The 12,500-nt window shown below is 36.8% G+C and overlaps 1 protein-coding gene across 2 annotated transcripts in view; it reads left to right on the forward strand.

The window, feature by feature from the left end:
- Nucleotides 1–4,354: 4,354 nt before the first annotated feature.
- Nucleotides 4,355–12,500, forward strand: part of LOC138864192 (lysine-specific demethylase 9-like) — a 34,552-nt gene continuing 26,406 nt past the window's right edge. For both annotated transcript variants that reach the window (XM_070130433.1, XM_070130434.1), the window contains exon 1: nt 4,355–4,622. In XM_070130433.1, the coding sequence (XP_069986534.1) occupies nt 4,376–4,622 (247 nt within the window). In that variant the 5' untranslated portion in view covers nt 4,355–4,375. The remainder of the gene's footprint in view (nt 4,623–12,500) is intronic.

The following is a 12,500-nucleotide window of genomic DNA, read 5'->3' on the forward strand; positions in this document are numbered from 1 at the left end:
TGTTTTAATCTTTGCGTGTGTTTTCGCGGTTAAGTGTGTGAGCGTGTGCAGATCTTGGTGTGTGTCTGTGTGTGTGTGTACGTATTGATTATCCGTGTATACACCTGTTCCGCACATAGTCCCTGTGGAAACAGAGAGGAGGTACTTCCGAGAAAGGTGACTTTCCGCGGCACAGATGTTTTCAAACCTTACAGTGTTGTAATAGCGAGGACGCACACACACTCATTCACACCCTGCAGAGACGTGCGCGCTGACACGATGTTATTTCAAAGAAGATTGAGAACCATAATCAGATCATTAAAAACGTTCGCATTAAGATTCCGCCAATCTGTGCTTGTTCTTATACAAGTTTTTTTTTCTGTTTTGGCAACTGCAGTATCAAAATAATCCCATGATATTTCCCTTTTACTATTTCACTTTATTCTTTGTTGATTATTTCTTTATATGTGGATTATGCTGAGGAATTATTTAATTATGGACAACGTGTGACTGAAGTGCATTCAGCAAATCTACCATATCACAGTAGATTATAAATATAATGTTGAACATACATTTTCTCCTTTAGGTTAAAATGCATTTTAAAAATCGAGAATATCTCATTTCCGTTTCCTTCAGTAACCTGTACCTTCGCCCTCACAGCTACCAACCACACTTTCTACTACGCTCGGTTCAGTCAGACTACATCATACGTCATAATAAGAACACTCCGTACCGGTCACACAAGTCCTTCTGCGAGCTCTGACAGGTTCGGGTTGCTACTATAGCATGCACTCCCGCCTTGGCCGCGCTCCCCCTCGCCCGGGCTCGCCCTAACCTAACGGAGTATTTTTTTTAATATGGGAGGAAACGAACTACAGGGGCGCCGCATCCTTTTGTTGGACTTTCTAGGCGTTATTTCGTGGGCGGTGATGTAAGGATATGCGTGTAACCTCTGGATCTTAGGTTTATAGCATTTCAGGTCAACGCAGCTACTATGGTTCTATGAATCCCTTCATTGCCCTCTTTTACTCAGCGGTGCAACCTGAACCGTGATCAAGGTCAAGTTTAGGATATCCACTTATTTGAAACGATTAGGCAAATATTCCCATAATCTTGAGTCCATAACAATGTACGATACCAACGTAAGGAAACAAGTCACCACAATGCCATTAATGTGTAGTAGTCCCGCTAAAACGCAGGTAGGGTCAACATACCCGTCCCCCTCCGTTACTAACCCCCGGTTGTGGAAGTGTACTGCCTGGCCAAGGAAGCATTCGTGCCAGCTTCATTCAAGGTAAACGGCTTTCGCTCTTATTACTGTTCATTCCTGCAGTCGGTGATTCGATTTCTTTCCCTTGTTACGCTACAGTATGCAGGTCATTTATGCTTTTATAATTTTACTTTTTTTCAAATTCTTCGGTTGAATACGCTGTTTTGTGAAACGCTTCAATTTTCATTCCTAAGCGAATTACTTCTGCTCTTCCTAAGTATAAAACACTACAACCTATTTTCTTTATTCCTCACTGAAGTCAAATTATTTCCCCAAGTGGTCACTTAACAAGTGTTTCTCTGCAAATCGCCGTTAATGCACAGCCACTCAGAAATACATACAAGCACAAGCGCACACACACACGTGCCCCTATCCCTCACGCATTCGTCTTTGCCTACATCTTCAAGAATTAATTCCGATATTTGTTTAATCTCCATACTGCTCTTTCTGGATGTATCACATTTCATTTTTTACAGGATTTGTGTTAAGACAATCACATACGTGTCTATATTCACACATTCCCAAGAAACAAGCTGCGAATAGAACCAAGATCAAAGAGATTGTATGTTATTTTGGAGCTTTCGGTGTTACTGCATCTCGATGAATCTGTTTTATTTTTATTGCCGCTGACCCAGAGAATTGGTGAGGAAACGGTCGAGCAGAGGTGGGAGGGTGGGGGGGGGGGTTGGTTAGTAACCAGAACACGTGGTCCAGAACATCTGAAAACACGTGGCGTACACTACACGCTTTGCTTCAATTTTGCCTGTACATCTCTTTTACAAAGGTGTACTGAGCACATTTCTTTCAAAAGTGTAATCTATTTATACACACGCCATTCTCTCGTTACATATTATACAAACCTTCCAACGGCGTTCTGTACGCTCGTGTTTCACTTGTGTAATGTTCATCCACATTTCCAATGTTTACTGTACAGTATTATCCTTCCTTGGTGCACAGCAGGTACATGTGTATGCATTTCTGGTGCCGGGCCGTGTTCCCTCTCACAAGTGTTCGGAGTTTCTGGATCATCTGTGCAGGAGCAACAATTAGGTACATTTAAATATTTGTACAGAAACTAAAATTTTTTTTTTTACATAATATCCAGGAATAAGTGTAAGGCAATACTGAAGTAAACAGTCTACGTGTTAGGTGCGGTCAGTTACAATGTACCATTACAAAAGTTATTTTCCATGCAGTAAGGATATCAAAATATATGAATAAAGATTACATAAGAAAATTCATTATGACAGTATATCAGTGACGTTTATAAACGCTTTGCATTCAAAGTGCAATAAATGCACACAGTAATTTCCCATACCCTTGGCCAAAGCTTAACTAAACGATCACATAAAAAAAAACTTGCAACTTCATAACAAATTCTCTTCCATAGCTCAAACAGCACGTCTTTTAAGTTTCAACAGTATGATCTGTCAAGCTCTGCTATACGTCCGTTACTAGCCTGGCAACGGTGATCATGATCTCAACCTCCCACCCGTTCCTCCATGCTTATCGCGATATCGAGCGAGCCGATAAGCTGGGAAAGCTGCCCGCCAAAACATGACCGAGCGTGGATCGTCCCTCCCTCCCGCGCGCTCGATGTGGGAGGGTGTGGGTGGCCGCCGCTTGTTTCCCCTTCACTTTGATGCTGGGTCATGAGGTCTGCTTGTGGGAGATCGCTGTTACTTAATACCGAAAGTCGCTTTGAAAGGACTATGGCACATGGGAGGAGCGGAGAGGAGGATGCGCCGATGGCGAAAGAATGTTGATGACATGTAATAGCGCGGGAAAACGAGGGTGATATAAATAGCCGGTGAGGCTAAATGGCAGTGCCGCCCCGAACATTGCATGAATGTACATGTGAATTCAGACGATTTACAACTATGTCTTCGATACACCACTTCTAATACCCCTTTATATAATGATTGCATATTGACATATGCCCATTTGATTTTCCTACGTCGCCGCCCGCTGCTGCTGCACCGGCGTTTGGACGTGCTGGATGTCACGTGTGCATTCAAGGGATTGGCTCCGAGGATCCTTGCAACGCTCTTTCCTTGCTTGTGTTCGTGCGTATGTGTATCATTGTTTGTTCTGTCTGGATTTTCCTCTTGACGTCTATTGTCGGTTACAGATGAGAATGCAGTTTCTCTGCTGTGTGCGTGTGTATGTGTATGTATGTATGGATATGCATATTATGTTTGTGTTACTGTACGGATCTGCATATAGTATATATTTCAAAACACAGGAATGTAAATATACGCCTGTACGCCAGTCGCCCTCCGCACACAGCAAGAGATAGTGACCACACGGAAAGTTGCGTAACAGGTCACGAGGAAATCGATTATTTGCTTTACAAGGCGAAGAATGTGTGTGGTGTGACATGCGAGGGCGGTGATGTGACTCAGCCATTATGTTGCCGCATGTGGTCTATGCCGCCAAGCATAACGAAATAATGACACCGTAATTCTTCCGTTTTGCTATTTTGGTTCCGGGAAGAGGGACTTATTAATTGCATTACCGTAACCCTTTAACCTTTGACCGATACGTACGCTCCCTTCAATACAACCCAAGGGCAAATGCTGTTTATTTGTCTCGGAGTTTGTGCTGCGATATGAAACAAAAATATATATCGATTTAATCCGGGGCAAATATTTTAAAAACCTCTCACTCTGAAGCGTATTACAACTCGCGCGGTCATAAGTTCAAGTTCGATACGAGACCGACTCCCATCGCAAGAGGTTACCGAAAAGAGTTAGATACACTCAAAAGTAGGGTGAAATAACATCTGAGTGATCCGTCAGCGTTCACAGACGCGTGTATTAGGCGGTGCAACAAGATGACGCACGCAGCCAACGAACTTCATGCTCCCTGTGATGCTTCTCTGAGGGGGTGGGAGTAACTTCTTTATTTGTTATCGATCGCAGCGCATCGAGTTATTTTAAATATTAAAGGTTCATCCAAGTGGGACACTGAGCAACATCATTTAGTTATTCAATCCCTGAAGGGTAGATTTATGCCATAAAAAAGCTTTTTGGTTGGACGGACGAGAGTGTATGGCATCGAGTGAGGTTGGTGCTGCCATCTGTCGGCGCCTTCGGGAAGCGACATCCGGGTCCCTCCAGTGTTATGGCGGCCGCGGAGGAGGGTAAAGATGACGCAGCGAGTGACAACCTTAAACGCGATATCCGCAATGAAAAACGCTTGAGGGATGACGTGAAGGGAGGACGAGAGGAGTGCATTCATACACAGATCGAGGGCCGAAGTGTCTTAGGAAGAGATAGAGAGAGCTTTCGGAATTTTCCTGGATTCGTGGATACGTCGTCGCCAGGTTCCTCCGCTTCGCTTGCAAAGATGGATTCGAAGTATTCTCCAGGTAAGGGTTTACGGGTTTAGGCGTTCTAAAAGGGCCCAAGAGCCGCTCGCAGACGTTCCAGCCGGCCCTCCTCGAGACCCGGGAGAGGGTGGGCGAAAAAGGGTGTTGTTTTTAAGCCAGAGATGAACATGAGGAACGAGAAATGCACCTGTTATGGAGACGCTGCGAATCGCAATTTCTCAGTTTAAACGTGATGAGGCCTACGTCAGGGTGAACAAGTGTGAACAAGTGTTAATCCTCGTTCGAATTCCAAGTGGTGGCGAATAAGGGTGAACAAATGCGAACTCGTTAGAGTGTCAAGTGAGGGTGCACAGGATGAACTAGGATGAACAAGTGTGAACTCCCATTTGAATGCCAAGTGGGAGTGCCAAGGGCGAGAGGGTGCTGCCGAGGGTCGTCCAGGACACGTAAGTGATGCCACGAGGGAAGTCATATTGATTTGGTTAATAACTTGCTTGTCTAGTGGAGTTGGGATGACCAGTTATGCAATAGATATTTTAGGGGCATTAGGTTGCACATTGCATCATTATTCCAAGTCTTTAATTTCATGGATTTATTTGACACAGCATTGTAAGCATATTGGATATTTTGCCAGGACCTTTATTCAAATATTTTTTTATACATTCCCTTTTTACCCAATATTTTCATATGGTTTTATAGTTATATCATGCCTGAATACCAGTAATGATGACACAGTTGACACATGTACATGATTGTGACATATGCAATCGAGTCACATGTTTTTTCTATTTTAGCCTTTCATGATAATGTTTGCATCATCATATGGATATATGAGCCTTAATTTTATTGAAATTATTCTTCTATATATACTTAGAGTATGTATTCTATATTATGTTATAAGTTTAATATTAGTAGGAGAAGGATATGAGTCACATTTTACAAACTTTTAACAATGGTAACTGCTAATTATACAGCATTTATTTTCAGGAGTGTTTTTGTGCATTTCAGCTATAGTCTTTAAAGAATTTGTTAGCTTCTGTATCTGCATTTGAGGACATTTGCAACCTGCCCTTGTTCACATGATATTTATTGAAAGAGCTTAGAGTGAAGATCATTTTCAATTTTGCTTTAAAGTCATTTTCTTCATGTGTCCTTTTGGCATCTCTATGGAATGATAGGTTTCCATAACTATTGCAAAGTTTATACAGTAGTTCACAGTAAATTCTAGAAATGAATTTTCTATTCTGAATGATCATTTTAGGTAAAAAGAGGAAATCTGATATTTTTATAAGTAAAGGAAACTTACATGCATACTTCTATGGCTGATTATTCTGGTTAGAATATTTTATTATGGGATTGTCAATTTAGTAGGTATTTCATCAGAAATGCAGTTACCTTTCAGCTTCAGATTTCTGTCTCCTGATGTATACACTCTCAAGGTCTTCCAACACTATCAGTACACCAAATGTATATGGCATGTGTCATTTTCTGACATTTGTTATAGCTAAACACAGCTTTCTGTTTATTTATTATTCTGTCACCTTATTACCCACACTATTATTGCCATGCTATTAGAATATCTTTCATATAAAGCAGTAGCTATATGTAATACCCTCAAATTGAAGCATTTGATATATTTAGCTTGAGCTTAGACTTGTTGTCAATTACTCCATATTTACTTCAATTTGGGTATAGTGGAGTATTTACAGAAATCCTTATTACAAGAAGAAAGTAATATTTATCTTGGTATTAGAATAAGTATTAAGATATTCGTGGTTACTGATTTTTGGTACCATGGTTGTTTTTGTAACAGATATAAATTTGCTTAGAAGTATGTGCTTCAGTGTACCTAGATTATTTAGTTATATAGCTGCTTTTTATGAAATATTTATTTTGTAATGTTTCCTTGAAGGTATCATACAAATCTGTCTTCTTAATCTTATTTTGATGTAGAATAAGTAAAAGATATCATTATTTGTCCAAATTATGCTCTTTAGAAATGCATCAAATCCTTATTCGTTCTTGGTAGATAAAAATGTGTTATTCCTCTAAATTTTAATTTTTTTCATAGCTGTATTAGGGGTAAGGCTCCTTAAGTTATGCTAAAAATTATGATAAAAAGAAGGCTTTATTAAGATACACATGACCTATGAAAGAGAGGCAAGCAGTAAGCAAGGTAATTGAGGTGTTTTGAAGTATTCTTAAAAGATAATTATATTGTGTTTGAAAGTAACACAATTTTACATATTTATTCCTTATTTATATATCAGGAAGCATAAATGCATATAATGTAAAAGTAAAGTCATTGTTCTCTGTAACCTTATGCATTTGTGAGGTTTCCTGTTTCTCATAGCATGAAGTATCATATAGTGTGGAGACTAGGCTTAGTCTACCGCTCTGTTTCAATGTTTAGATAAAGAATTTTAAATGATATGGACAATTGTCCATTTTTTGTTTTGAATGAATTTATCATATGGTTAATGTGATATGTTTTTTCTTTTTTGTGTGTGTGTGTATCTAGAACTCTTATTTTCATATGTTTTTATGATTTAGAAATACCTTTTTGCCCCACTTTATATTTTCAGTTGTTTTGATACATAATGAATTGATTACATGATAAATCTCATATCATTGTAGAGATATTAAAACACATATCATATATGGTAGGGCCTACTGATTTAGTCATTCGTTAGTCAGAATTGTATACTTAGGGTGATCATTACATTTGATACCAAATGTAAAAACAGTTGTTTGAGATATTTTACACAGTTTGATATATTTAGAGTAGATTACAATGTGTAAGCTATTGCTGTATAACATATGGAAATGCAAGAAACAATAATTTGATGTGACAGTAAGTTTGTGATACAGTTATTTGATACAATGAATGTAGGGAAGTGGTCAGCAGTCTATCACTTAGGGTTACCCAGTAAATTGTTTCCATTTTAGGTTTATTGATGCTGTTGTCATTTGGTTTATTTGTGCTGCAGTTATTTTTAGAAAAAAGCTGTCTGTATGGATTACCTGACTTCATAGAAAGAAAATCTTAACCTTTTGTAAATGTCATGTTTGAAATATTTGTAGGGTTTGTAGGTATTGTGGCTAGAGAGAAAATGATGAAGTACTTGCAAAGTTGATTGAGATTTTGAGTATATTTTAATGTGCATTTGAATGTGGTGGAATTAATATTCATAAATGTCATCAATTGGTAGATTTTATTTATTGCCTTTTTTTGTTGTTGTTGTTTTTTTGTTAGTTTAGGCTTAAAATGTATAAACATTACTAAATACCTCAAGTTTCTTCTTGTAAGAAATCTGTATTTGATTGCTTTTAACTGATTATGCTTTAGTTGTAGTTAATATAGTAGATACTTGTTCCTTTTATCAACCAACAAATGTTTCATTAAGATTTATTGTCCAATTATTTCACAACTCTAGGTCAGACTATCTTGTGTTCCTATTAAAGTTGGGAATAGTAAACATCTTTGTTAAATCCCTTGAATGAAAATTTGAATGAAGAATTCTAACCCTTTTTCCCCACTTCTCATCAGTATAAAGTCAAATAATCATCCAACATATTAGTTAGTTAGTTCTGTTCAGTATTCATCAGATTTCCATTCCTTTAAACTTAAAAGGAAAAATATAAATAAGATTGAATTTATTAGCAAAGATAACTTCTGTTTTTTTTTAACCTCTAGCCATGCACAATCTCTTTCATTTAAACAGTAACACTAAGATTATGAAGAGTACTTGGAATGGGATATAAAAGGAAATTTTGATGTAATTATGATTTTTGTAGGTCATTGATTTTTATTAATGAATCTGATTTCCCTTCCACAGTTGTAGTATATATTTTTTTTCTTCATATCCACTTCTAAACATTTTGTGAAAGTCCTAGCTCATTATTATTTACATAAGATACATTGGAAACTTTTCTTCACAGATTGATTTTTGTAGCTTTTCAATTATATATTCAGTGGTATCTTGAGGCAGTAAATGACAAAGCTTAGAAAATAGCAGGGTGGGAAAACAAAGCATGTAAGTCATAAACTCTTTACTGCAATTTTGAATGCAGGAGATTAATTGTATTGCAGTATTTTACTGTAAGAGTTTACATCATCCTCTGTGTTTGCTTGTTTGTTTTAAGACATTCTAACTTTTATGACATTATTTACTTGAACTATATCATTGATGCTGAGAAAGTCTAAATTTGTGTTAAAGGTAGATAAATACTATGATTGGATTTTCCTATATCTGGTGTATATTTATTTTTTTGTGTTGCTATTTTTCATTCTGCTGCTGCTCCTTATTCTTCTTATTCTTTTTGTTCCTTCTCCCCTCCCTCCAGCCCTCCTCTTGTTTTATGAATCACAACTTATCCACCCATTATTTGTATTGCATTATCTTTTTTTTTCTTGGTTTACTCAAACTCCCCCCCCCCCCCTTCCTTTTTTCTATAATATTATGGTTATCTTTTGTATTTAGCTTGTTTGGAGATAATTTTTTGTGTGCTAATAGTATATTTGAGAAAGAATGATTGATTGATTGATCTGTTTTAATTACCTGCAATTTTTATCTTGTGAATTTTGTAATTAGTAAATGATTTTTTTCACATATATATATTTTTGAACCAGATGGTTAAACTGTGTCAAACATTTTTACAAGCTTTGAAACTGAATTAGTGTGACAGTATGCCTTACTTGTATCTTTAATTTACATTGCTATTATTTTTTTCTGTACCTACTGACAAGACATGTTTTCCTATTGATTTATCATTAACCTTGGTCCAGATATTTCCTGCAAGGGTCTTGGTGGGTAATTGTAATACATTTTATATGATTGCTAATTTGTGGAGATCTTATTATCTTCCCTAAAGTTTCTTGTGTTAATATTTTCCTACCAGTGGCTTTTTCTATATAATCTATATATAAAAGATCGTTAGTAAGGTTTTGTTGAGTGTTTCACTTAATGTTATCCTAGTGGCTGTATAACTGGGAATCATAACAGGACTCTAGGGACAGTGGCAGTCTGTGAATCATGTAAATCATCAAGTTATAAGATGATAATAGTTCTTATCTGAAATCAAATGATAGTTTTCTGTGTATCCCCTTGCCCCCCCCCCCCCTCCCCCAGTATATTTTGTGCCTTTTGATAGAAAACAAAGTAAAGATGTTGAAAATGCCATATAGGAAGATTGATGTAAAAATAAGGCTGAGAACACTGAATTATCTTATGATTATTGTCAGGAGATTGATATTATGGTATAATTCCTTTGGTTGGATAAAAATTCTGTAAGAGAAATAGCAAATACTATACTGCATGTGTATTAGAGTAAGTTTTTTTTAAAGATTATTTGCTTTTTAGCACAAATCTTCTAGTCCTCTTTAATTTCAATAAGATACAAAGGCACTTGCTGCTTTCATTGTTTTGATAAATGACAGGAGTCGAAATAAGTATCTCAAAAGTTTCTTTTAGGAAAAGTCTGTCTTGAGGATTTTGTCAATGCTGTTGAATTTCTGCTTGTTACACAATATTACTCTTCTCTACATATGAGGTGAATTATCTATATTTTACTTTCATTTTCTTTTTCCCACCTGAAATATGAACAATTATTGTTCATGTTGATTAAATTATTGAAGTACTGTGAAACTTCAAAGCATATTCTGCTATCCTGATCCCAAGGACATTCAGTGGCATGAGGAGGATGCTTACTGAATTTTGATTTTGGTATTCATCCAAGTCTTGTAGTACTTTACTATATCTTTATACACCTTGCTCTTTGCTAAGTATTATTAACTTGGAAATCTAAGAGTTCCATGACTAGTTCCAAGGTCTATGTTGCAGAGTGGAATGTTTGATATTTTTAGTGTATATACAACTTCAGGTTTATTTGTACTTGATTTGTTATCTTTTTGGAAAGATTTCCCCACTTTAGCCCATTAATCCCAGGTAAAAAAAAAATTTGGCAAGTGGACATCAGTGCAGGGTTGTTGGCATGCATTGACAGCTTCCCCTATTCATGCCTGACTAGCTCGGTAGTTTGTGGACAACATAAGGCATGTAAAAGCTTATATTTTGATATCACGAGATAAATTTTTAAAGATAAAGGTTTTCCTTCACTTTAGGTGCTATTGCCCAAAATTTTAATCATATATATTATGGCACTAATATCGGAGAAAATTAGCTCCTTCTAATGAGCCAACAACACGGAAATGGTTGTGATACGATGTCACCCGACAGCATTGGGTTAGCTGAGAAATATATGTTGTTTTGATGAATGGAGGAAGAGCAGAATAATATGATTGTTTTTTATTAACATGGAATGGACTAAATTTAATTCATTTGATATAGTTAAATTTTTGTAGTATAACATGCATTTGGTTCAAACTTTGACATTATGATTCACTACTTCATTTCCCTCTTTCTGTTTTGCAAATAGATACTACAGTAATCCCTGATATATATATTTCCACAGACTCAAGTCACTGGTAGGAATATCCCATTTTCGGTGGACATATCTTTCCAGTCCCATGATCATTTACACACTTCTTTAATGTCTAGTAGCATTCAAAGGCCTTTGCTTTTGTTGTGCAGACCTCCAGTTGTGTAAGTTATCTTTTCTTTCCCCTTAGCATTATCAGGAGTAATTGCAGGGTTAGCACTTTGATGAGGTCTTTTTTGAAAGGAAGAAAAGTATGTTCTGTCCTGTTGAAAGATCAATGGAATATTTCAGTTTTTTTACTTTTCCAGGTGCTAATAGAGTTTCATGCCATGTACACTGCCAGATGTGAATTACAAGACATTTACATTTTTACATATTATGTACCTTTGAGTAGCATTTTTTGTGTTTTAAATGTATGCTAAGTATATTATCCGTATGGGTAGCATGTAATGGCCATAAAGTGCTTTATGCAAGCATTTTGATGTGTTGATTCCTAGAACTGGTTGTGTTCTCTTTAAGAATTATCAATTTTATGTATTTGGCTGCTAAAACTGGCATTGATTTTAAATTTTGTAATTTGAATATAGTTTATGTGTGTGTGTGTGTGTGTGTGTGTGTGTGTGTGTGTGTGTGTGTGTGTGTGTGTGTGTGTGTGTGTGTGTGAATACTTATTCATGTTTTTCAATGTGGATTTAATATTTGCAAGACTTTCCCCCCCCCCCCCCTCCCCCCTTGTTTCCAGTTTCAATTTTTTGTAACAACAATGCTTTTATGAAAAAAGTATTATCTAACTGCACTTTGTCTGGAACCAAGACTTGTAGAAAAGTATGATGCTGAATTATTGTCTGAATTGTCTTTATCTTGTTAGAGGAAATTTATGCATTCTACCCTCAAGACATTACTACATCTATCCATGTGCCAATTACTCCAATTTTCCTTTCATTTATTTCATTTAAGCCTTATCTTTTTATACATTCATCTGATAAAACATTATTTAATATTCATATGATATGTAGTAACACTCAGAGCAGCTTATTTACACAAAATTGCATGGTATAGAAGTATGTAGGAGTGGTTACTGTTGTTCTGAAAATCTCTCTCTCTCTCTCTCTCTCTCTCTCTCTCTCTCTCTCTCCCTCTCTTTCTCACTCTTTTTCTCTCTCTCTCTTACTCTCTCTCTCTCTCTCTCTCTCTCTCTCACTCTCACTCTCACTCTCACTCTCACTCTCACTCTCACTCTCACTCTCTCTCTCTCTCTCTCTCTCTCTCTCTCTCTCTCTCTCTCTCTCTCTCTCTCTCTCTCTCTCTCTCACTCTCTCTCTCTCTCTCTCTCTCTCTCACACACACACACACACACACACACACACACACACACACACACACACAGAGTTAAGCATATGGATTCTGTATATGTTGGAGGCAATCTTCTTCTTTATCCTATACATTATAGATGGCATAAGAGGAAAAGTATGTACA

This window comes from Penaeus vannamei, chromosome 15 (genome assembly GCF_042767895.1).
Source record: "Penaeus vannamei isolate JL-2024 chromosome 15, ASM4276789v1, whole genome shotgun sequence".
In the NCBI taxonomy this organism is placed as follows: Eukaryota; Metazoa; Arthropoda; class Malacostraca; order Decapoda; family Penaeidae; genus Penaeus; species Penaeus vannamei.